Genomic DNA, 27,423 nt, shown 5'->3' with positions numbered 1-27,423 from the left:
GAGAAGTTGCCTTTTTTTCTGGAAATAGCTCACATAATACTTTTAGTAAGTAGTAAGCAGCCCCAAAACTAGGGCTTTTAGCAAAATGATAAAGCAGGAATTTGGCTGTGGAAGAAAATTTACTCTTGATCAAAGTTAAATCTAGAAACTGTATTACCGGCATACCTGGCTTTACTGTACTTCACATGTACTGTTTTCAACATTTTGCTGGTGGTGGGCAATACCCACTACCAGTAAAATGAATACAACTCCCAAGTTCAAGATGATGGTTAATGTTTTTTTTAGCAACAAAGTATTTTTAAATTAAGGTATATACATTAGGTTTTTGGTTTGCAGGTTGGCACTCAATCCACTGAGCTACACCAGCCAGGGCTAGTGTAAAAATAACTTTATATATACTGGGAAATTTAAAAAAAAATTGTGTAACTCACTTTACAGTGTCAATGCTTTATTTTATTAGTGGTCTGGGACCATACCCACGCCTCCACGGTATACCTGTAATTGCAGCTCCATTCAGATTTATTTCCCTTTTAGTTTATCTTGCCCTACAAGTGTTAAGTCCAGTTCTTTTATAAATTTAATTCTATGTGAAAATTTGCACAAGCCTATTTAAATGAATTCATCCATTATTTTGCTCTTATGGATGGGAGATTTAAGGGAATTCACCCTACTCCCAGTCCTTCAGATTTTACCTTACTACCTGCTTTCTCCTAAAAATGCTATCCCACTGTACCACTGGTTCTTGGCTGGGGACCATTTCTTCCCCCTACCCCAACATTTTGGCAGTATCTGGAGGTACATTTTAGTTGGGGGTGGGGTGGGCAGGCAGCATGTACTACTGGCATCTAGTGGTAAAGGCCAGAGATGCTGCTAAACATCCTGCAACACACAGGACCACCCCACAACAAAGAATGATCTCAGCCCTGAATAGTGTGGCTTGCTTGGGTCACAAAGTGAAAGCTCACTGGTTCAATGCCAGGTCCAGGGCACATGCCTGGGTTACATACTGGAGCCAACCAATTGATGTTCATTAAAACCAGGTAGAATTACCCACTTTATTGATGATCACTCTGTACTGTACCAGTGTTTTTCAAATATTTAATGAGCATATGAATTATCTGAAGATCTTATGAAAGCCCTATACTTCTTTTGGCCTTGTTTTAACAAAGAATTGGTAAAATAAAATGACCAAAAGTTGTTTTTTTAAAAAAATCCCGTTTCTTCCACAAATTATGTAGATTACAAATATACATGTCCTGGGACATTTATGATTGGAATATGCTAATAGCATTCATAAAAGAATTCAATGAAGCATTTCCACTCACTTCATTATTAGGAAAGCTGTTTGAAAAGCATATATTGAGAGTAAATTAAATATGCTTTTATACATCATCATTAAAAAACAACACTTGGATCCTACTGGTATCTTTGAAGTAAAAAATTCCACAGCTGTTAAAACTGATGAATTATGTAATTGTTTCATGCAGTCAGTTACAAGCAATTTGAAATCAGACTCAGTTTTTGCAAATAGCACTCAGATATGGTAATGAAAACACTGATTTTTAAATCTGATGAGAAAATAAAATTCACTGATTCCTTGCAAATTCATGGTAAGAAAATGCTTACATTTAAAACATTGGCTTTATTCAAATACTACCCACCTGTACATTAAAAAACAAGCAGATTAGAAGTAAATGTTTTATTCTTCCAACTAAATTCCAGTACTACAAGGGCAGTAAAACAATGATACACTGGGTGGGGGAATGCAGCAATAAACATTTGTTAAAAAGATGGATAGAATAAATAAAAACTACCAAAAGGGGGTGGGGGGTGGGAGAGAGAAAATTATATAAACCCATTCTGAAACCCCAAGAAGTCCTGAAATACAGAAATGCCCTCTTCCTTCACAATTTCACAGGAAGCACTGTAGGCTATTTGCTTAATAATATCCTGGGATTACATTCTAAAGTATTAATAACTGGTTACAACTTGGTTGTAGTGCACAATTAAAATCACACTAACTTCATCTGAAGTGTCATTCTACAGTTTATTTACACAACCAGTGAAGGGCATATTCTTAGAATACCAGCTTTAATCCTTTTCAAACATACTAATATAAGAAGCCAAATTGTAATGATACAGCAAACGAGGCCACTGGTATTAATACAGGTAGCAAAAGTCCACATCCAGGTGGTACTGACATCAGGGAAATTTCCAAAACCAGTTGCTGCCTAAGAGTGGTTGCCACAGACGAAAGCCTGAAATAACCTGTATTCACAGGGGGGTATTGGCATTGCTGCATGTCATAATTGGGACCTCTCGCAACAATTCAACAGGGAACAAGGCAGCCCACAAATGCAGAAAATGTGATTCATGAAACATCTAAAGGGGGAGAAAAGGAAAATTAGTGCAAAGTCCAATTCAAAACTCATAACAAAATTTTTATCCCCAATATTGCCCTAGGTTAGCAATTTTCAGTCTTTCTGATCTCATTGCACACATAAACTATACACTAAAATTCTGCAACACACCAAAAAAATGTATTTTGCCAATCCGACAAAACCAAAAAAGGCATAATTTTGATTCATTCACACCAGATGGCTACTATTGTGTTGGCTGTTGTCATTTTTTTAATGACAATCAAAGGGAAAAGAGGTCAGGGCCCGACTAGTCAAGTACTGCATGTTTTTACAATTCTTATGCCACACCAGTGTGCCTCTTGTGGCATACAAGTTGAAAAATCACCACCCCAGGTATTTAAAATTACTAAATATAAGCCTTAATAAAATTTGTTGTCTATTTCCTCTAGGATAGTAAGATAATTAAATATCTTACAAGACTGTTTTTAGTTCATATATGCAATACTTACAACTAGCAGGCTGTTCTCCATATCGTCGCATTATTTGATCATGCGTAAACTTCACAAATGCATCATATTGTTCTATAAACAAAGGTACATGTGAATTACATGACTTGCAAAATGTCCTCTCTAACAAATTAGAGCCAGATAAACTGAAAAATCCAATGTGTACAGTGAAACAATTCTAAGTTGGCACTTAATCAGACACATAATAATCTCAGTAATAATAGTATATTACAGTATATAGAAACCTACATTTTAGTCCAAATCACACGACCTCATTTATGGGCTGGGTAAGGCATATTTAACACATAAAAAAATAAAAGGCTTGAGGCCCTGGCTGGGGTAGCTCAGTGGACTGAGCACAGGCCTGTGAACTAAAGTATCACAGTTCGATTCCCAGTCAGGGCACATGCCTGGGTTGCAGGCCAGTTCCCAGCAGGGGACGCACAAAAAGCAACCATACATTGATATTTCTCTCCCTCTCTCCTTCCCTTCCCCTCTAAGGATAAATAAATTAAATCTTTAAATAAATAAATAAAAGGCTTGAATACACTGGCCAGGTAGCTCAGTTGGCTACAGCGTTGTCCTGATAATGCCAAGGTTGCAGGTTCAATCTCTAATCAGGGCACATACAATGGTTAACCAACGAATGCATAGACTTAAGTGATATAACAGATTTGAGGTTTTATATATACACACACACCCCTCACCCACCCACCCCAATGTATTAAAAAAATTTTTTTAAATAAAATATGCCTTTGTACTCTGAAAGTTTGTAAGTGGTATATAAATGCCAAATTTACTGCAATGAGAGGAAATAAGATGGCAAAGGTTAAAAAAAAAAGACTATTTTTAAAAATCCACCTGTAACCTAATCAGGTATCACAGAAAAAGATGTTATATAATTAAGCAAACTCTCTTGCCTATATTAGCACCCTGATTTACCTTCTTAAGAATCAAAAAGCTTTTAATATTGATCTCCAGTTAATTCTGTGGCACAAAAAACTGGGTGGAGAATTCTAATTTATCAAATTTTATTCACTGCACTTAACACTATCAAATTTTATAATTTTTTTGATAACTAAAACTGTAGCAGCTTGATACTTTAAAATGATGTACATGGTGCCAGGTAGATTATTTTAAGTTTCTATACAAAGTTAACAGCAAAGTTATCATGAAAGATATAAAGTCCAAAAATGCAATCAAATTTACATCAAAAGAAAATCAAGTTCACTAATACTGCTGCTGATCTACATGACCAAAACTACCATTTCTTGAGGTTACTAAGGAGGGCCATGAGCTACAGAGAAAAATTCCTTTGAAAACATACTGTACCACTGTACATAAGAGGTAAATTAAGTGACATGAAGTGTATGTGGGAAATAATGCATTTTTTACAGTGATTTCTGGGAAACTAAATAGAACTCCTACCTGCAAGTTTTGTGTTCAGTATTTCTTCATACTCTTCTCGAACTTTCTCTTCACGTTCTTTCAACAAACGTTCACAGATCATCCCAACCTGCCGTAGAGTGAATAAGGGCTGTTCTTTCTTTAATGGTGAGGATGTTGCAGATGAACTCCCTATGTATAACATGAACAACAACAAAAAACATCTGATTTAGAGCCATCATAGAAAGTGTCCTCTAACTGTTAAGAATTGACATTTGAATCTTTTGTGTGACTGGAGGAAGCACAGAGCAAGATGCATGCAATCAAATATCAGAGAAAAAGTCTGAAGATGACTGGAGAAAACTACAAAATACAGCCAAAACTAAGTTTTTGTTTTTTAATTAGTGATATTATTAGCTAGACCACTTCGTAAAAATACTGAGGATATATTCCTAATGTCCAATGTTAAATTTAATGGTTCAGAATTCTTAAAGATTATTCACCTAAAAGCCACTTGTGGTGTAATCAGATAATGATAACTTGATCCAAAAGATTCTTAGGGATGCATTTTCCTTAAAGTACTAGTTAAGGAGATTTGATTTTCCAAAATCACCCTCATTTCTTGAAAAGAACATGTGATATTAATGTTTTTGAGAACTCAGGACTGACAGTCACCCATCCACTGCTGCAAGTATTTTACGCATATACAAATACACGAATTTGCTACCAATAATTTGTCCTGTTTTGTTTATCTGTCCTGGTATAGCCTCCACATTCTCTTTTCACTTGTTCCTTATAACCTGCATGGTTGGAACCAGTTAACCAACTTCGTTTCTTAGTGAGTGCTGTGTCTACAGTAAAAATAAAAAGTATCCCAAAGCTTTATTTATACCGCTGAAAAGTAGACCATACCTATGCTAAGGCTATCTTTATTTAATTTCAAATTCCCAGCTTTGTTAGCTGAACCTTCCAGTTAATCTACAAAATAAACTGACTGAATAATGATGATCTTTATTTCCTATGGATATAGTCTATTCTCTACCCTCTACCCCCACACCACCTCCTCGTACCACATTTTACCCACTTGTACCTGGCTTTCCAAACTGGCAGGAGTACTGCATAATTTAGTTTTCAACAAGTTCATGTTTCCTAATATAATCTGATTTCACTGGTTTTTTAATAGCCTTTTACTATTTGTTTTTTTATTCTGCTGCATTTTCCTATCCCTGCTGGAAGGGAAGAGAAAACAGGCAGGCAACTACTATCAGAAGAAAAACTATTTGGTGGGAACTTAACTAAAGGTAGGAGCTACTTTTGATGGCCTTTCCAGTTAGAAACTTTACTTGCCCTTTACTTAATAGTCCTCATTTTCCCTTTTAAAAAAGTGTTATTTCCAAACTACTCCCTCAAACAAAGGTAGGTACAGAACCACACTGGGTCAAAATAACCCACCTTTAAGAATCTATCTAAACAGGACAACTGAATAAAGGTACATGTACAAAAACAAGTTTGTAGAATTTTAACAGCAGAAATTCAGAGTCTAATTCATTAACAGTTAAATAATTATTGGAAATCCATAAAATGGCACAGTACTCGGCTATGAGAAGCACATGGTAATGGAGGTTGCAAATCACAGCACTCATGGAGACGTCCACTTGGGGGTATTACATACAAGTGGTTGTCTTTGGGTAATGGGAATCCTGTGGCAATTACTTATTTTGTACCATCTTTTTAAGAGATCATGGATTTCTTGTATAAATGTTTTTTAAAAAATCAAAGGGAGAAATACAAGCCTAAGTGATTAAAGGTTACTTTTTCCCATACTAAATAACATTTCTTTTCACTTAAGTTTATTATTACCTGGTGAAGCTGGTCCACTGAGGAGAAATGCATGTGGCTGTGCATCAGAAGTACAACATGGGTCTGTCTGCTGGAAACTAGTTTCTAAATGTCTTCTCTTCTGCATGCGTTTATACTCTTGTTTTATGTTGTACAGAATTTGCTCTAAAAAAATTAAAATATGGCAGGATAAACTTTCAAGTTAATAAAAAAGGTTGTTTATAGAAATTAGCGTTATGTAAAAGCAGTTTTGTCATGTCATTTCATTTAATGTCACAGAACCTGTCAATGTTGTGAAGTGAGAACTCACTGTACATTTCAAAGAGTTAATTCCAACCCAAAGCAAAATTACACAAAAATTAAAAGTCAGATGTGACAATAGGTCAGCAAAATGACAGAACACATGGGAACTAAAAAACTATCAAACATTAAATGGTCACAGCCATTAATATTAAGCTCAACAGAAACTATGGTATTAAAGCATTAACAGCAAACTTTTGTTCTGAACCTTAGGGATAAAAACCCATGTAAAGTACCTGCCTGGTACATTACTAAGTGCCTGTTCAATGCACTCACTAAGAACCACTATACCACTGTGCCATTATCTTCAACCCCAACCATGGAAATGGGTCAAATTATATCAAGCATATCTTTGACTCATTTTAGAACAATTTCTAACTCAAAACAATTACCATTTAGTCTCTCTAGAAAATCCCTGAGGTTTCTATGACCCTCCAAACAGACTTTCTCACAACCACAACAGCTTCTAAATGAACAGGCTATCCATTTGAAACTACAACAGGTCCTTGAATAACATAATTTCATTTGATGTGCGTTTCTTTTTATAACACAGATAAGATGTCATAGAAACTTAAGTCCTGTTTATATCAATTAGCCTATGGTAAAACTGGTTTAGTTATACGTCAGTGATATTAAGTGAGGATCTACATACATCCTAAACCAAAAAGGTAATAATTCCAATCAAAACACAATTAAACAAGAATTAAAAGTTACTGTGGTAACATAATAGGCTATAACTTTAACAATTAATTCTATAATGATGCATTGATTTAAACATGAACTACAAACTCAATTGAAGACTAAATATTTTTGTAAAAAGAAAACAATCATTTTAAAACATATTTCATACTGGTGGTTTTCTTAGGTATATACTTAATTCCTTTTCTTACCTTATATTGCTTCCCTGGTAAGAACTTTTAGGGCTTTTGAGAAATAAACAGGGTTCATCAATCAGTCCCACAAACATTTTGGATTAAGGCATTTCATTATTTTAGTTGAAAAATGGGGGAAGAAAAACTTGAGCGGTGAAGAGAGAGAGAAGAAACATGGACTGGTTGTCTCATTCATGTACATGCCCTGACCAGAGACCAAACCTGCAACCTAGACATGTGTCCTGATCCAGAACCAAATCCATGACTTCTCAGTTTACAGGACAATGCTCCAGCTGAACCACACTGGTTTGAACTGTTCATGTAAATTTTGTGTGTAAACAAACCTGTTTACATACATACGTGTGTGTGTATATATATGAATGTGCAGTGTAAGTACAAATTCACATTTTGGAATAATTAACCTTTAGGGTGAGGGATGCAAGGTTGAGGGATGCTTGAGCTATATTTAACATTTTTCATATTAATATTTGCTTATATGAAAGTTTTCAGTCTTTTTCCATTTAATTGAAATAGTTTGTAATTTAAAAACAAAGTTACCACTGTAAAATAAAATGGCTGTTTGAACCATTATATACCTTTATACAAATGGATTTCCTAAGGTTCACAGAGGTATCCAAGAAAAACCGGGCAACATTCTATACCGATCAGGAAAAGCTCATATATCCGTATTTTTTAGTAACTTTCAGCAGCAATATCTAAGAGGTTTCAATGTTATGATGGTTTGCTCTCATTCACTGATCACCTCCTGCTGAAAGCTACCATCATCCTGATCAAAAGTGCCAAAGTATCCTAAACGTTTATGCACAACCTGAGATTTCAAATGTACTACAGCACAGTCACTTGACCTTTAACATCTCTTGTATAATTTATTCTTTGATCACCACACAGCTGTTCTCAAATTACTTTAGTCTTCTTTTCACTTTACAAAAATCAATCAAAGCACAACTAAGATGTACCAAAACAATAGTAACAAACCATTCATTTGACAGCCTCAAAAAAGATCTAAAGTAGGATCAAGATACAGTCAAACTTTTTAAATTTTAGCTTTATAAACCACCATAACATCTTAAGAAGCATCAAACAAGCTAAGGAATTTTAAGGTGTAATTTATAAATGAATGCAACATGTTAAATGTATAATTCAATTAAGTTCTGACAAGTACATACAGTCTTGGAACCACTACAATCATAAGAACTTCATATCATTTCCAATGCTTCTATTCACCATCTTTATTTTATCCCTTCCTTCCACTACTAACCTACTGTCACTATATAGTTTTGTCTTCTCTAAAATGTCATATAAATAGAATAATAAAATTTTTGTTTCTGACTTCTTTCATTCAGCATGATATTGTATGAATCAGTGATTCCTTGTTTATTAGTAAGCAGTATTACAGTGAGTGTGTGTGTATGTGTGTATCATAACTTATCCATTCTCCTTTTAATGGGCATTTGAATTGTTTCCAATTTGGGGCTATTATCTACAAGGCTATCGCAAATATTCAGGTACAAGCCTATAGGTGGGCAAATACCTAAGCATGGGACTGGATGGCCTAAATTATATGGTTAGTGCATGGCTTTACTTTATGAGAAGTTGACAAACCATTTTCCAGAGTACTTACACCAGTTTGCATTCCCACCAGCAATGAAAGTTCTAGCTGTTCCACATCTTTGTCAATACTTGATATTGCCAGGTAAAGAGCTGAAGAATTCTGAATGCCATTGCCTGCACTGCTTTCTACATCTAACAGGATGTAACTATGACATCTAAGCCTCACTGTGCCCTCAAATGTTCTAATGCTGGTAACATGATTAACACTATTATGCAGTGAATGGTCCAATTTAACTTGACTGGGATTTCAGCAACACAAATAGCAAAGTAGCCAACAGCTAACTGCAAGCCTCAAGCTAACTTAGTTCAAAAGTGTAAGCAGTTTTGAAGCTGATTAACTCAAGAAATTTCCCCAGATTCAATTCACACTGTAAGCTCAACGTAGGTTATTTGCCTGAGTTAAGCTGCTTCCATACCAGCTGGTTAAAGGCTTTCCATACATCAATAAAGTACCTATGTCCACTTATAAACTACTTAAATCTAGCCATCTCCTATCAAATTAGGAAGTCACATTTTATTCTAAGTGCATGTAATATCTGACACTGTGCTGGCAACACAATTTGCAGTCCATTAAAGAAAAGGCAACATTTCCCTTACAAATCAGTTGCACATTTGAGTTTTAATCAAGCAGCTTTTATACCTGACCATAAAGCATAGACTGGATTTGCAGCAAATCACTTAGAGCAAAATACGTAGTTACCTTCATGTTGATCTACACAACAACTGGTTGTACAACCCCATTTCAAGATCCTAAAAACTATATCAGTCTTTTATAATAGCATACTGCTAAGACTTTCCTTCCACTGTACTAGATTAAGTCAAAGATCAGTATTAGCAAGTTCTATGACTTGTAATAGCATTTTTATTCCCAAATCTAGTAAATGCCCCTGAAAATGCAAGTAAAATTCTCCTTTAACACGTAGTAGTATAGATTATCAATGAGTCAGACTTCTATGGAATAAAAAACAATGATGACCGCAAAAAAACTCCAAACAACCAAAAACCTAAGTAAATGGGGGGGGGGGGGGGGGGAGGCCTGGCTTCAAAGAATATAACCTACTTTCAAATTGTTTAACTTTTCTTAGTTGCCACTGATTACATGAGAAAGCCTGTACACAATGAGTAAGGTCAGAAATATAAACAGGAGGAAGCTGGTAAGATAAAAAAACTTAGTTGATAAGATTAAGAGAAACAGCATTTATGATGAGATTGAGAGCAAAAGGACAAATACTGAATTAGAAGTACCTAAAAATGTGTTTAAAGGAGAACAAAATTTGAGGAGGGGAGGAATCAAGTCTCTTTTTCCTACAGTCCATAAAATGTCTAAAAATCTGACACTAAACCTTTGGTCTGACTTCAGTAAGGCTTACTGTTTTCCTTCTGACATCATTAATAGATCAAACATTAAATTTCATTAAGTTTTAAGTTTAGGCATATTACAAGACTCTTTTATTTCACTCTATATGCTAATTTTCTATGGCATATCTTTGAGAAAACAAGGTGAAAGTTCATTTAGACAGATAACTCAAACAGAATTAACATAAATAAAATCTTGAAGGTCTGTCAGCACTAGGCAGGAACACAAATGTAATAATGGAAAACCTGTACAAACAAGCAGTAGCCATTAAGGCGTAAAACTAAGAAAATGTTCCAAATAAAATGACAGACCAAATCTAAAACTCTGAACTACATACTAGACATTGTCTTGCCTACTTTATACATTAAAACACTCAATTACGAGTTGCTGTAAATCAACTTTTCCCCCATAATCATCTGTTCAGAAACAGCTCTTATGTTCACCTCAAAGGAACCTTATGGATAATGTTCTTAACCAGCCAAGAGCTATCTAATACAAAGAATGTGCTGATGCCATTTTTAATTCACTTAAAAACTACTGCTGTGTCAAAGAGGTCTGGAACCAAATCTGAACACACAATTGTTAAGTCATAGCTACAGTTTTAACTTCTATTTGGATTAGCATGAATCCTAACAATATAGTTGAACACAATTATATAAACATTAGGGTATTATTACCTACAGTTTTAAAATTTACATTATATGTTATCTTGCTGGGTTAAGAAGCATTCATTGATCTCCAAGAGGAAGAAAAACTTTAATTACTGCAGGTCAAATTCTATTATTTCATTGGTACTATAATAGCCAATGATTATCTATTTGAAATGACTCAATCTGTTAAAACCCTGTAGGCGGTAAGTATAATTTTACAAATTGCACAATGGGCGTCATGAATCCAAAGAGCCCAACGATGCTCAATCAGCAGATGTCTCCTCTCACATTTCTATTTTATATTAAACTAGATTCTAAAGGGATGTGTTACCCCTGTTGCTTTTGCTGGTTAACGCTTTAATATCTCTAAGTATGTCTTCGAATAGCTTACAAGCTAGAAAAATAAAGAGTAATAAGAACAAAAAAAGCAGTCAATAAGGAAAGAGGAAATTGAACCATCCAAATCCAAACCCCAAAACATGCGTGTTACAAAGCACATTTAGTGCCAAGGGAGGAAGTCTAGCTTTGATTCCAATTAACCATGGCCATGAAGGTAAGACTTGGAAGGACAGACAACAAGACTTCCCGAGGAGGACTCCAGGACAGCACAATCATGCTGAAGAACAAACCAGTCTTTTACAACACAAGTTATAAGGGCACCCAACACACACCCACCAACCAACAGTATTCCAAAAGGTTCCACACTGATGATTCACAGGCTAACGACCTATCTAGCTTGAATACTTTTTTGACAAACAAGTGTGAATTTGTGGGCAACATTTAAAAGTTGGGCATTTTACATTAAAAGTATTCAGTTTTTTAAGCCACTGTTTGGTGGAAAAGGAATTGGATGCGGTAAAATTGAGGTGAAGAATGGCTGCTACCTTTTGGTCTTAAGCTCTCAAGTGCTTTTTAACCTTCAAGTGCACACATAAATCACCTGGGGATTTCCCCCTCCTTTTAATGAAAACTGAGGAAGGGCACCTCAGACTCTGTGTTTTTAATGAGTTTCCAGGTGATACTGCTGGTCAGTAGCAAGGCTGAAGTCACTGGTTCCCAACTACTCTACTTCAGTCATTTATATTACTTGCCTGGAACTACGGGCATTTAAGTTTCCATTGCTTAAAATAGTAACTCCACTACAATGACAATTAGAAAGAAAAGTGGTTGGTTTATTAATTATTGGCCTTACCAGGAAATGCAGGGGGAAAAGAAAAGCAGTGACAGCAGAGATTACTGCAAGTATTCAATTTAAACAGATATAAGGTGTATAAAATCACTGCCACACTCACACAGCTATTCTAGTTCTATGGTAGACATATCCCTCCCCAGCAAGAAAATACTCTAAGTCCATTTGAACTTGACTGAAGACTAATTACATGACATTAACATACACATATTGGTTAATTTTCCCTAGTATACCTTTGAAATTCAGGTTCATTGCATAACTGATAGTGAACAAATGCAACTGCTTTTATATTGTATGCCTTGAATTTTTTTTTACTTTTAATCCTCACCTGAGTATATGCTCTTTACTGGTTTTAGAGTGGAAGGGGGGGAGAAGAAACATCACTGTGAGAGAGAAATATGGTCAGCTGCCTCCCAACATGCCCTGACCAGGGATGGAACCTGCAACCTAGATTATGTGCACTGACTGGGAATCAATCTCTCAACCTTTCGGTGTGCAGACGGCATTATAATCAACCAACCACCAGGCCAGAGCAATATTATGTCTGCTTTTAAAAAGTAATTAAGACCACCCCACACCAGAAGGCACTGATTAGAAGCCCACAGATACCTTTTACTTATCCCATACATTTTGTAAATTAGTCATGAATGTTTAAAGATCAAAAGATTTCACGAAAATTTTGACTTCTGGAAATGGGGAAGGCCACTGAGAAGGTCCAAATCCTCAATGGCCCAATCTAAGAGGAATGGTATGAACTAAACATATTCAAGTCCCCTGTGAGGACAAACTGAAGCCAGAAGCATGAGTGTGATAGCTTAGGGATTATTAAGCTGGACATAAGTGGAGCTGAACACAGAACTAAGGAATTCTTAAATTTAACTTTGGCTGGTGTGGCTCAGTGGATTGAGCGCTGGCCTGAGAACCAAAGGGTCATTTGGTTCAATTCCCAGTCAGGATACATGCCTAAGTTGCAGGCCAGGTCCCCAACAAAGGGTCTATGAGAGGCAACTGCACATTGATGTTTTTCTCCCTCTCTCCCTCCCTTCCCCTCTCTGAAATAAATAAAACCTTAAAACAACAACAAAAAAAGATTAACTTTATGTTATATTCAGATACTTAAGGGATGCTACAAGAAGCCTCTAAATGGCCCCCTTTCAGGATAGGTATCAACAGTTGACCAGAATGTTTTATTGGTGTTCTGAAAGTAAGGAAGTGTTCTAAATTGTAGATCAGCATTGCCATGCAGTACTGATTACAATGCCAGCCTGATAATGTACGTATTTTCACCTTGGGCCATGGATGGATTGTTACAGTGAGCACCAGCTGTCAAGAGCAACCTAAAACGGCCCAAACTTAAACCAATAATATACTTAAGAAAGTTTTTTTTTCAGAGAATCCTTCATCATTAGGAACAGGGTAATCCTCTATAACAAAAGGCAAACTTCAGGAAAAGTCATGTTTTAAAAATTGGCCTTCTACAATCTTTCAAATTCCACTCTATATTCCATTCTTCAATTGCTAGATCAGTGCAACAAAAACTTTTCTTAAAAAAGTTTGTTTATGTTCTTATTTATTTATTTTTAGAGAGAGGGGAAGGGAGAAAGAGAGACAGAGAAACATCAATGTGTGATTGCCCATCATGTGTCCCCAATTGGGGACCTAGCCTGCAACCCAGGCACGTACTCCAGAGCCTTTGTTTCGCAAGCCCACGCTCAATTCATTGAGCCACACCAGCCAGGACCAACAATACTTAAAAAAAACAAAACAAAAAAAACAACAAAAAAAACCAGAAGCAAAAGAAAGAAAATCAACTCTCCCAGATTCCTCCCTCCAACCTTTAATTTCAGATTGATTTTTGGAAGCGTTTTCTAGGAACAAATGAAAATGAATGCTAAACCAAAGTCAGACTTATACATCATAGACTGAGACAATTTCATATACCCAATAAACAAGGTTCAACACTCACTTAAGAAGAATAACTTTTTCTTTAAGGTTTTAAAAGCAGTAAATAAACATGTAATTTAATCCAGTAACTCAATTTCAATTCTTGGGCTGCCAGAGGTGAAAATAATGCCAATATGTATAAATATGCACGCGAAATTAAAATAGACATATTAATAAATCATAAAGATTACAGTATTTTTTATTCAAGTTTAGCCAGCTAATCAAGTACTAGCAGGGTGGCTTTACCAGTAATCCGACCACAGACTTTACCTTTTCTTTGCCTAAACAGCACAGTACCTGAAACTCGAATGAGGTTCACAAATGACTTCTAGAATAAGTATTTAGTTTTTAATAATGTTGAGAAGAATCAGGTACTTACACAGATATATAAATTAAAAATTAGGTCAGACCCAAAATTTATATTACTAGAAAGATTACAACTTTATTAAATCAAAATGTTGTAAAGCACTAGTACATGCCAGGATGATCTGGCATGTGACAACTGTGGCAAACACGATTTTTAAAGGAAGGAATAAATTAAGTGTGTTTATTATGAGTTGTTCTAATAGTACTAGAATGTTAAAAACCTATTACTACTACCCCTAAAAGAGCTTACCACAAGGAAGGCTACACAATCTGGCACACTGCGAAACTCTATCAAAACAAATATCAAACCTGGCAGCTTGTCATACACTGTAATTTTAATTTACATTCAAGGATAAATCTCCCTGCACAATATATTACAGTTACAACATCTTACAATGTGAGAAATTTGCTGTAACTTAAAATAATTCTTTCAGAAATAAAAGATCAGAATTCCATAATACAAAGTCTTTTTCTCCTAAAAAAAATTATGCAAAACCTTTAGAGATGCGTTTCTTTGAATGAACCAATCTTTGAAAATGATAATCTTTGTGAACAGGGCTATTTCAAATATTATTAGTGCACATAATCCATGTATACCATCACTGTCCAGTAAGATAAGAATAATATTTCAAATGCTTAAGAAAAAGTATTGTTCAAAATCTTTAACTATGGTATTTATTATCACTACATTTTTGCATCATAATTTAAAATATATATTATCACATATTATAGCTATATTGTCACAAAAGTCTTTAAAAGAATAGACGCGAAACTACATTTAAAAAAAAAACAACTTCAGCATCTCCAAGAACCTTGGAAAATGCCAAGGCTTGATTAACTCATAGTTTTTAACTTTGTGGTAAGACATTAATTAAGAAGGGTAGTTTGGCAGAGAAGAATTTCAGTTATTTTCAAATTATATACGACCCATGTGACCCACCTCAAAATCCAGAGGGCATTCCTGTTAACAAGTCTTACTGCTACAGAATGCTGCTGATGGATCACATTTCTCAGATGCATTTAGAAGTTGAAAAATGTTGGTAACCGAGTTCTAGAATCCCTACAACACTCTTGTAAAATTAAAGATAAATCTCTTGAATTAAATTCACTTGTGAATACCTCTTTAACGTTTGCAGATGCCAAACTGGTTCATATAAACTTGAACAAATATGTCACCATTCATACTTTTTTGAAAGTAGGTAGTCTTCTCAAAGGAAAGAAACTCACCAGTTTCATATATTCAGAGAACATATTGTGAGTCAACAATACTAGCAGTGTTAACACCAAGACCGCAGAAATCATAATTTGCTAGTTAATTCAGTTATAGGTACTTGAAGATTCCCTCCTAAAACCATTTTCTAGTTTCATGAACCAACTATTCAAGAGGTCCAAACTCAACCCATGTTATTATTCTGAAGGAAAACCAAGTTTCTTTTCAAAGAGAAAAAACAAGCAAAACTGAGCAATTCCACCAAATCTCTTAAGTCTCAACCTTTCAAAAATACTGCTATAATGTCTTTCTTAAACACTAAGGAAAGACCTACTTGAGTAATACACAGTATACTATGTTTCCCATAAAGCCATTTACGGACTGAAGAAATTATTCCCCTTTACATCTGAAATTATAGTTCTGTGGCAAGCATGGTTAAGTAGGAGCATCTATACCTAAAGGACTTACTTCTCTTTGATCTAGCCACCTTATCCAATAATGTTTCTACGTTCAAGTTAAGCTTTATTTTTCTGCTTTCAAAACAAAATAGCTCAATAATGAATACAATTACACTGTTTTTAATGGCCATAACTTTACAGAATTCTTAGATGTGTTAATTCACAGAAGCATGAAATAACTGAAGCTACATATACAGTCCTAAATGACATACCAAGTTTAAAATCCCAAGCACAAAGTCCATAAAAACACATTATTTGCCAAATCCACTGAGGAAGTAGAAGCAACTTAACAGCTGTCTAAATAACCACAAAATATTAAAAACACTTCTGACTCAATATAAATGACATCTGAAGTGAAATGCTGCCTCCTGCAACAGAATCTCATTTGTTTGCCTAGAACCATTTATACTTCATTCAAGCCAGCTGGTGTCTCTGCAGGCATGCATCAATGCAAACCCTTCCCCATTCACAAGCTGCAATTTCCATTTTTAATGGCAAGTTTCCAGCAAATACAATGAGTTCTTCCAGTGGAATTTAACTCTTCATTCAACTCAATTCCTAAAGCAGACTAGAGCAATAGTAACAAGACAATGTGTACAAAAGTGCCCAACAAACTCACAAATAGGTTCTCACATTCACAGAGGGAACTCTTCACCAGACCACTCATTCATTCACTACATAATTTATGAAAAATGTGTTGCATTTTACTGACAGTCTCTTATAATGTTGCATCTTTTGGTTTTACTAAAATAATTTTGCTTTTGGGAATGTCATGGCTAAATGCTAATATTCCGAGATGTTTCTAAAACAATGCCAGAATAGAAACCTGTGAATGTTTTCAACTAACTTATCAGGATGAGTGCTGATACAGCTACTAGAGGCATTCATTTCCCCCATTATAGTCAATGCTTTATACCCCCCCATTCAGTTTTCCTTTTTCACTTCCATGGTATTATAAACTGCCAACACTCTAGACCAGGGATATCCAAACTTTTTCTGTAAAGGATCAGACAGCAAATATTTGAGCTTTGAGGAAGAAACAGTATCACAACTACTCAAACTCTATTATAGCCTGCAATACACAATGCTTTAAAAAAAAAAAAAAAAAAAAGAGAGAGAGAGGGTAGGCTGTGTGTTCCAATAAAACTTTATTTGCCAGCCCCCTTTCCTCTTTCCTGGTATGTGGTGCAAGAGTCTGAAAAATATTAATTTAAATAATAATCAAGTCAAACTTTAGAATCATCTTCTGAGATAATTAAAATAAACTGGGGTTTAAAACAGTCGTCTACTTTCCTGAAACTACTAGTAAAACCACAGTATGACTTCAGCTACACATCAGGAGATGCTGATGATAAATTATATATACATACTCTGAGGGAAAAGAAAATTCAGTACTCTAACTCTAAATTGTTTAAATTACATTTGAGTTCACAGAAATGAAAGGAAAATAGTTTCCACAGAGTCCCAACCTCAATTTGATAAGTTACTTTCATTTCCAATCCTAGCTACTTACTTCAGCTAAAGATATATGGGTATTCACTTTTGTAAAGTTTAAGAATCACCACATACTTAGGTTTAAAATAGGAACCTAAAATTTAGATGCTCAGAAAAACCATTTCCAAGTTTGGTGACAAGAAAACTGGGAAGCTCTTTCATACCTGCACAACACTGCAGCTCCCATTATGACAACATTATTACAAAGACCACACAGGAACATGCCCCAAACTGGCCATGAAAACACAAAGTGAAACTACATGTAAAATGTCATTTAAAATTAGTTAGAAAAAGCCAACTTTAGCAATTCAAAACTAGCAATTTTAGCTGCTTTTCTCAAGTCAACCTTTTATGTTAATTTTCAAATTAGTTCTAACAGCTAAATAACTATTAGCAAACTCAATAAAATTCAATTACGGTGTGATTTTACAGTTCAGGATATAATCAACCCTCAGGGGTACAGGTCAAAAAACATCTTGAAGAACAGAAGACAACAACAGTTTGGAAAATGTAAATTTGAATCAGCAGGTTTAACAATCCCAATTGTTTTTACTATCCACTTAATTGAAATTTGAGATAATGTGAAGCCAAATGTATTAGCCAATGCTACAATATATCGATGAAATGACAAATTTGCCAAGGATCACAATTCTGAGTAAGTTCCTTTTAAAATGAGGACAAATGTTGTAACCCCCGGCAGATCTACCATATATGTGCTCAAGACTATTTCAGCATTGAGATATATTTTAACTCCCAAACCTAACACTGTATTAACTCACCCTGTGGACTCAAACTTATTGCTGGTTAGCTAGAGCTATTTTTAAGTGGCCTAATTAGTTAAGTACAGATTCCATGGTATCATTTCAACTTTCAATGATTTTACTAAAAAGACAAACTCTAAAAATAATGCTCATCAGTAGGAGCTCATTCTTAATCGACTCTTATTGTAAAGTCTAACAACAAACCAATAAATACGTTGATAGAGAACACAGTTTAGGTATGGTCACTAAATAAAAGTGGAAATGCCTCTGAAAACTCACTACAACTCTACGATAGTGTATACTTAAGTTAAATGAAATATTCAATGGGGAAAAAAGAAAGTCCCGTATTATTTGGGGAAGGGTATTTTAAAATCTGACCTAAAAAAAAAACCCTAAACTAATTCCAAATGTAAGTTACTAAACAACACACATATATTTAAGTTACAGATATTGAAACATCTAAATCAAGCTATTAAAAGGCTTGTCTATAGGCCATATTATTAAAACACAAAGAGAACAAATTTATACCACCGGTTCACAAAAGCCTATCCTAGGACTGTGCCAGGGGCACACGAGGGTTTTCAAAGTACCTAGAAATGGCACACACATTTCTATGCTGTACAAAGCAGCCCAAAGGCCCTTCCCTAGTCACTGTCAGGAAATGTTTCAAGATGAAAAAGCAGTAACAGTCTTCAGTCCCTTGGACTCTTAGGTTAATTTATTATTCTCAAGGCCTAGGCTTTCTCCCAAAACACACTGTTGGGCAGAAATAAAGCACTTCCAACTAAAAGCAACTACTCAGCCCCAATTTTCGATACAATTTGCTTTTCGTTAAAAGTTCAAGTTTCCCAATTCTCAAGGTCTAGAGTGTAGTGTGATTATATTACAGGACTAGGGAAGAGCATTTTCTTTGTTGTTGACCCTGCTAGGAAAACAGGTCTTGACTCAGCCAAAGTGGCGTTCTTGTGGGTGATTAATGACAGGCCTAGATCTCGCCCCAATGACATCTATCCCCACCCCCCACCACCTCTGTACTAAAATCAGCCATGTCTGAACTGGAGGACGGGCTGCCGCCTCGCCCGAAACCACCTAGCCCCACAGTGAAAAGCTGCAACCAATCGATTTGGGGAGCTAGACATCGAGATTCGCATGAAATGGGACCCTTCTCTCGCTAAAATTTACGAATAATATTGCCCTCTGTGATCATTTCCGCTGGGGCTCTCCCGACTACGGAAACACTCAACTCCAGTTATTCGACCTAAAGAAAAGGACCTTCCTCTTCCCCACAATACCCGGCAAGGCAGAACCCCTACCCACTCCACTTCCCGACCCCCCTCCCCTCAGGCCCCTCCAAGCCATTTCCATTGTGTCTCGAAAGCTGAAGGAGTTAAAAAAAGATGTGGCCGCCCGACCACTTTGCTAACTAGGGCCGGTCCTACATACCCCCGCCACAGCGGCCGCAACCGCGCCCGGGAACCCCACCTGCCCACCCCGCGGCCGCGGGGCCGAGTCCCACCTGTGGTGAGGCGGGACGAGACGTCGCCGAATGGGGACGGCTCCATTCGGAGATACTTCTGGGGCGAGGCGGCGGTGGCCGAGAAGGACGCGGCGGTGGCCGCGGCCGCAGACGACGGGGAGGCTGTGGCCGAGGTGGGCGCCGACAATGGCGCACATCGCCTCCTCTTTGGGGACGCCGGGCTCAGCAGCGGGTCGAAATCCAGAGTCCTTTTCAGAGTGGCTCCGCACGCCATGGCCGGAGGGGCCGAGGTGCCGGGCTCTGTGAGGTTAAGTAGGGGTGACGGGAGGCGAGGGCGAGGACTCGAGCCTAACAAACGGGCTCAAGAGCAGAAAGGTGGGTATCGAATCGCCTGTGAGGTGAGGGGAGCCGCCTCTGCCTCCGCGGCAGGGGCAGTGGCCGGGGCAGGCAGAGGAGAGAGCAGGAGGGGCGGTGTCGACAGCTCACGCCAGCCGCGTCAGGGGGCTCTTGCGCCTCCTCAAGAGCGGATCCCCCGGGAAAAGCTCCGGGCGCCCCCGCCGTCCGTTTGAGCTTTGCGCCGTGCCGGAGGCGCTCCCGCGCTGAAACCGGCTCCCTTTGGCAGTCGATACCAGCCCCGTGGGGTGTAAGGCTGGAATGCGCCTCCTAAAACGCCCAAGTAGAGTTAGAAGCTTGAGACCGGCGGTCGATGAGGAGAGATTGCAAAGCAGCAGCAGCAGCGTCAGGAGCTCAAACAAACACGTCCAGCCACTTCCCTTTCCACCGCAGGACTCTTCCACCCGCCGCCGGCCCCAATATGGCGTCAATAACAACGCCGCCGATTCAAATCCTGCGGCGTCAGGGCGCGTGCGTGCGTCTAGGAGTAGCTACCCCAAGGATGCATTCTGGGAGTTGTAGGTTTTCAGTGCATGAAGGAGTCATCGCAGAAAGCGGTTAGAAAGGAGTTGCGAAAACTACAACTCCCGTCACTCAAGGCGGGTGATTCCGAGTTCCGGGTTGGAATTTAAATCCCCATACACAGCTTGTATGTAAAAAGGGACTAAGCAAGGGGAAAAAAGGAAAGGCTCTGAGAAATTGGGAGAGGGGAAAGGCATCCGGTGTGGAAAGCAGGCTTGGAAGACCTTTAAAATTTAGGATATAGGTGTCCTGATACCGCTTCCACAGTGATTTAAAAAACCAGGACATAGGAAACTAACAGCCCAAGAAAGATTAATTTTGGTAATACCAGTGCCAAAAAACGAAACCTGCCACTTCGAGGGGCTGGGAAGTAAGATTATGGAACCTGTTTAGGACTGCGAGAGAAAACAACAGTTAATAGTATCAGATTACAGGATGCTTGATTGAACTCAATACTTTTCCCTTCCCAGGTAGCTGCTGGCATCCATTTAGTAATTCTGCAAAGCCAGTTTCACTCTAACTGAATAGGATTTCAACATCATACGGAACGAAACTTTTTGTTTTGGATAAAAAGCGAATGTCATGAAACATTCTATTACCTTTGTCGAATATTGGTGTGTATCTTGTGAACGGAAAGAATAAAGACATAATGTAGAGAATAGATGTTGGACCCTTTTTGTGACCAGAGAAAACTTTATTCCCTAAAAGTTGTGCTTTTAATCAGGTACCTAGAATAAGAATAAAATACAGCATGAATTTAAAAAAGTGATTTATGTAAAAAACTGTCACCAGCCCTTTGCCTATGTAAGTTTTCACCAGTCCAGTACAAAACTAATTATCCGTGTGAATGCCTTATTATCATAGACAATAGATAATCTATTATCATAGATAATAGACTTATCATAGATAAATGATCATAGTTAACAAATACTGGCTTACAATGCTTATTTGTTCCTGTCATTTATTCAGTAACTAAAAGATGTTTTGTACTGTTTTGTCTTTATTTTTTACACTATTTTTGAGACAATAGGCAAATATAATTATTCTTATTCTACAAAATTGTTTGGCACCTGAAAGATCAGCAGTCCTGATCACAATGTTTGCACCAACAACTATGTTACACTATCTGGGAAATATCTTTTGAAAAAGATTAGCATTTAATGAAACAGCAACTTAACAAAAATCTACCTTTACTAAATTCTAAACACTCCATTAAATCTATGTTAAGGTGAAATTAACAGAATACACCTATTTTATGTAAATAAATAGGAAGAATCAGTCAACCCATGGAAAACAAGTCACAAAACATTTATGTTCCTGGTAAGTATTTTCTGAAATTAAGAGTTGAGCTTAAATTATAGAATTTATATCAGAAGGGAGCATTATAAATTGAACTATCTCCTCAAAACCCAAATGTTGAAGTCCTAACCTCAGGTATCTCAGAATGTGGCCATATTGGAAATAGGGTCATTGCAGACGTTATTAGTTAAGATGAGGCATTACTGGAAATCCAACATAACTGGTATTCTTATAAAAACAGAAAATTTGGACACAGGCAGAACACTGTGCGAATATGAAGACAGGCAGAAGTCTAGGTGATGTGTTCATAAGCCAAGGAAAGCCAGACTGCCAGCAAACTACCAGAAGCTAGGGGGAGAGATATGGAACAGATTGTCTCTCAGTCCACAGAAGGAATCAACCCTGCTGATACCTTGATCTCAAAGTTCTAGTCTCCAGAACTGAGAGACAACAAATTTCTGTTTTTTAAGCCACCTAGTTTATGGTACTTAACCTGGCAGCCCTAGGAAACTAATGCAGGGGTTGTGGTTATTTGAGCTACACAGGATTGCCAAGAAAATTAGGAAAGAGTTGTATTGGGTTGGCCAAAAAGTCCACTTAGTTTTATCCATAAAATAAAAGACATTTTTCATTTTCACAGATAACCTTATTCATTTAACTTTGAGTATGTCAGCTCTATCTCCCGCTATTGGCTTCTAGTGGGTTGGGGCTGGGGTGCTACTAAACATCTTCCAATGCATAAGACAACCCCATAGTACCTTAACTGGTGTGGCTCAGTGGATTGAGCATGGGCCTGGGAACCAAAGGATCCCTGGGTCGGGGCCTTGAGAGAGGCAACCACACATTAATGTTTCTCTCCCTCTCTTTCTCCCTTTTTTCCCTTCTCTCTAAAAATAAATAAATGAAATCTTTATTTTTATTTTTTAATATATTTTATTATGCCATTACAGTTGTTCTATTCCCCTCCACTCTGCACACTCCCTCCTCCACTATTCCTCCCCCTTTAGTTTATGAGCATGTGTCTCAAGTTCTTTAGATTCTATATTTCCTATATTTACTATTCTTGCCCTCCCCCCTATTTTCTACTTACCGTCTATGCTACTTATTTTCTGTACCTTCTCCCCCCTTCTCCTCCTCCCACTCCCATGTTGCTAACCCTCCATGTGATCTTCATTTCTATGGTTCCACTCCTGATCTAGCTGTCCTGTTAGTTTGCTTTTGTTTTAGGTGTGGTTGTTAATAACTGTGAGTTTGCTGTCCTTTCACTATTCATCTTTTTATCTTCTTTTTCTTAGGTAAGTCTCTTTAACATTTTATATGATAAGGGCTTGGTGATGAGGAACTCCGTGAATTTAATCTTATCTGAGAAGCACTTTATCTGTCCTTCCATTTTAAATGAAAGCTTTGTTGGATAGAGCAATCTTGATTGTAGGTCATTGGTTTTCATGACTTGGAATACCTCTTTCCAGCCCCTTCTTGCCTGTAAGGTCTCTTTTGAGAAATCTGCTGACAGTCTGATGGGAACTCCTTTGTATGTGACTTTCCCCTTATCTCTTGCTGCTTCTAGAATTCTCTCCTTCATTTTAATCTTGGCTAATGTAATTATGATGTGCTTTGGTATGCTCCTTCTTGGGTCCAAGTTCTTTGGGACTCTCTGAGCTTCCTAGATTTCCTGGAAGTCTATTTCCTTTCCCAGATTGGGGAAATTCTCCTTTATTATTTGTTCAAATAAGTTTTCCACTGGTGGCTGTTCTTCTTCCCCTTCTGGTACCCCTATAATTTGGATGTTGGAGTGTTTAAAGATGTCCTGAATGTTCCTAAGCTCCTCCTCATTTTTTTTAATTCTTGTTTCTTCATATTTTTCTGTTTGGTCATTTTTTTCTTCCTTATGGTTCACTCCCTTGATTTGAGTGCCATTTTCCTTTCTGTCACTATTGGTTTCCTGTCCATTGCCCATCATTTCAATTAGTTTAGCCTTCATTTGTTCCTCTAATTTGTTCCTCTAATTTGTTACTAAAACCATCCAGTTCTGTGAGCATCCTGATCACCAGTGTTTTGAACTGTGCATCTGAAAGTTTGGCTATTTCTTTGTCACTTAGAGTTATGGGCTCTGGGGCTTTGAGTTCTTCTTGAGCCATGTTTTGGTCTGTTTGTGCCTATTATATATGAGGAGCGGAGCCTTAGATGTTCACCAGGGCGGGGCCACCCAGTCTCTAGTTTGTGATGCTGTATGTGGGGGTGGGGTCAGAGGGGGGCAATAGCAGTCCCCTCTGCTGCTTCCGCTGCTGGGGCCTGTTCAGTCTGTCTCACTGCTCACTCCTTTGCTGGTTTATCTGCTTGCGAGTGTGTGACCGTGGTCAACCTGTCACCTTGAACCCTCAGTGGGTCTGCCCGTTGCCACTCCACACCTGGGATCTGCCCACGGCTGCCTGTGTGCCAGGGTCATGTGCCTGGGTCGGTCTGGTGGATCTTTCCTACCCGACCCCACTCCGCTGCTGGCTTTGTCCCTCTTACCGGTCTGGCTGAAAGGTTCGTTGTTGTTGGACTTCTGTATAGTTCAATTTTCTGTATTTTGGCTGTGTTTTTTGCTACTAAAACTTTGTTGTCTTTAAACTTGGTTGTGCAAGAAGGTACAGTGTTTCCACCTATTCCTCCATCTTGGTGGAAGTCTCTGAAATCTTTAAAAAAAAAAAAAAAAAGACAGCCCCATAGCAAAGAATTATTTGGCCCAAAGGTCAATAGTACCAAGAAACTTCACAAACCACTTGTGACATGTTTGATCAGTTATAGCACCTTCTATGGTGCTTTGTCCATACACTGCACAAATTTTTTGATTCAGTTGCATTTCTATCTTTCTTGAAATAATAAAGCACAATATGCCAAAAATGTTGGGTTTCTTCTTCCATTTTTAATATTAAAATGGCTGCACAAAAAATCACCAATTTTGATAAGTTTTTTGATGCATGCTGATATGACAGCTGTCACAATACTATCTAACAAAATTGTTTTGAATGAAGTTAAAGACTAAGCACAGCTAGCATCATCATATGGAAAAAAAACTAAACAAACTTTTTGGCTAAACCAATATATAAAAGTGGTAGGGGTTATATGGTGAACTTGGCATTTTAGTCATAAGAGCTGCCCATGAGATCATCCCTGTACAGCCATATCCACATAAGGCTCTCTGTTATGATCAAACAGTGACAAGCCTGAGGCAGCCTTCCCTTTTACCAATGAGTAAGAAGCTGAGAGGAACAAGAGGTACCTTTTTCTTTTTTTTCAAATAATCAATGAATCTTCTTTTTTAAAGATTTTATTTATTTATCTTTAGAGGGGAAGGGAAGGAGAAAGAAAGAGAAATATCAATGTATAGTTGCCTCTCGTGTGTCCCCTGCTGGGAACTGGCCTGCAACCCAGGCATGTGCCCTGACTGGGAATTGATCCGCACTCCTTTGGTTTGCAGGCCCACACTCAAGAGGTACAATTTTCTATTCACCTTTGTGTCTTTGCTCAGGTTCTGTGCTCCAACCTTTTGCCTGTCTACTTACCTTTAAGGTTCAACCAGGCTGACTCCTATAGGAAGCCTTCCCCCAATACTTCAAGAATGAATTTATTTTATAGATTCACGTATCTGCTCATCTTCATTATAACCCTCACCACACTGTACTATAACTCTCTGGTCACGAATCTTCCTCTCCCACTCCTGTATTTAACTCCTTGTCAATAGTATAGTAGCTTGCACATTTCACCGAACACCCGCTGAATATTTCTCAAACATTTTTTAATCACCTTTCCCTCCCAGTTGCTCACATTATCCTTGTCCCTTAAGATAGCTGTCTACTAAAATATTATAGCAGCCCTTTTAGGGTAGAAGGAAACCGTTGAAGGAAAAAAAAACTAAGAAAATATAAAAATTAAAAATCAAAAATAATATCCATGAGTCTCAACATTGTTCAGAAGTGAATTTGTATTTTGCTGATCAAGAGGAAAATAAACTATACTATATTAATAAGTTGTTTCAGGTCACATGAATCTACATATATAGTACTGCTAATGGCTTCAGAGTCCTACACTGAGCAGAATTGCTCTTGTTGTGACTAAAAGGCCTATAACAAGTTTTAAAGACTTGAAAATGTTTATAATACTTTAGTGATGATCAAGCAGGTATTTTCTGATTTGTACAATCTCAGAAGCCTCTGAAAAGAATCAAACCATTATATCAAGATGCTGGTCTTTGCTTGGCTCTAGACTTCTAGCACCTCCCAAAATATTCCCCAGGATCTGATTTAGATGAGTCACTCTTTGACTAAAGCCTTTAAAAGTAGATATAGCTGGTTGACACAAAATTTCATCATCCTCAACCTGAAATTCTTCTTTGTACCATAAATTATTTTCAAACAATTGTTCTGCCATCAAATAAAGATAAATGCAAGTTTGTAAAGTGTGGAGAGGTGTTTGCTGACTTTGCATGCTGAGTTTGAGTAATGATAGGCTCAGTATTAGGAACAGCAGTTCTAATTCAGGAGTCATTTCAAATCTATATTCAGTACAAGCATTGCCTAGGGGCCAAAAAAATTGCTTAATCACTGTGTAAATGAGTTCAGTAGAGAGGACTAGACATTGTAATTCCTTCCACACAAGATTTTGCAGGCTGGCCAGAACCTCTTCTAAGCACCATATTTGGAATACATACTATTTTCCATTGTAGATATGATGTTGGCTAATTTTACTTTGATTTCATTATTTTGGATGTGGTCATTATTCTGAATTGATTGGATAGATCATAAACTAATCAAAACTATATATCTGTGAATGATTTCAAGAGGGACTCCATGGGGACTTAGTCCCCATGATTACTCAAATCAAATTAATATACCTGACTCTTCCTAAAGATTTTCCGGAACAACATCCGAAATCCTGTAGTGAAAATGCAACTGCAAATTCACTTATATCTAGCTTTAACCTCTTCTTCAATATAGGTTGATTTCTGCTTGTACAGGCATACCTCTGAGTGGCTGGTGTTTGTTCAAACACTGTATTAAAGTGAGTTGCAATCTATTTTATGGTGGAGGGTTTTGCCTTCCATTTGTAAAAAACACAGCACCTGTGAAGCACAATAAAGTGAAGCGCAATAAAATTATATGCTTGTATAGTGCGCTATAAAGAACAATGAACTCCAGGAAATAACTCCATGATTCATCTATTCTGAGAGACTTGAAAGAAACTGTAAGATAATCTTTGGGCAGTCAAAATAAGTTTTCATGAAGTTCTTATTTTAAAATCTGCATATTTCTCTCAAAATGTATTTTCAAGTACCTGTATCCTTACTCAAAAACTATTTGCCTTACTTTACAGAAAAATCAAACATGTTTTGGATCTTATTTCCCAGCCCAAACCAATTAGAACAA

General features: G+C 37.2%; 1 protein-coding gene across 1 annotated transcript; it reads right to left on the bottom strand.

Moving 5' to 3' along the window:
* Positions 1 to 1,684: 1,684 nt before the first annotated feature.
* On the bottom strand, positions 1,685 to 20,633 carry AKIRIN2 (akirin 2). The gene is made up of 5 exons (XM_037164155.2): positions 19,841 to 20,633; positions 6,113 to 6,256; positions 4,295 to 4,444; positions 2,870 to 2,941; positions 1,685 to 2,382 (listed from the first exon to the last, which is right to left on the bottom strand). The coding sequence occupies exons 1-5, from the start codon at positions 20,073 to 20,075 to the stop codon at positions 2,372 to 2,374; spliced, it is 612 nt and encodes a 203-aa protein (XP_037020050.1). The 5' UTR covers positions 20,076 to 20,633; the 3' UTR covers positions 1,685 to 2,371.
* Positions 20,634 to 27,423: the final 6,790 nt, after the last annotated feature.

Source organism: Artibeus jamaicensis, unplaced genomic scaffold (assembly GCF_021234435.1).
Source record: "Artibeus jamaicensis isolate MK-2021 breed Jamaican fruit bat unplaced genomic scaffold, CSHL_Jam_final contig_387, whole genome shotgun sequence".
Lineage (NCBI taxonomy): Eukaryota > Metazoa > Chordata > Mammalia > Chiroptera > Phyllostomidae > Artibeus > Artibeus jamaicensis.
Note: the sequence above shows the minus strand (reverse complement) of the source record. Positions and strands in the feature narration are given on the sequence as shown.

What these genes read in the sequence shown, in the direction of transcription:
- AKIRIN2 (XM_037164155.2), bottom strand. Translation starts at nt 20,075, where the DNA reads ATGGCGTGCGGAGCCACTCTGAAAAGGACTCTGGATTTCGACCCGCTG. An exon ending in CTCGTCCCGCCTCACCACAG is followed by an intron (nt 6,257 to 19,840) that starts GTGGGACTCGGC and finishes TAATTTTTTTAG; the next exon opens with AGCAAATTCTGTACAACATA. An exon ending in ACTGAACACAAAACTTGCAG is followed by an intron (nt 2,942 to 4,294) that starts GTAGGAGTTCTA and finishes CTTTGTTTATAG; the next exon opens with AACAATATGATGCATTTGTG.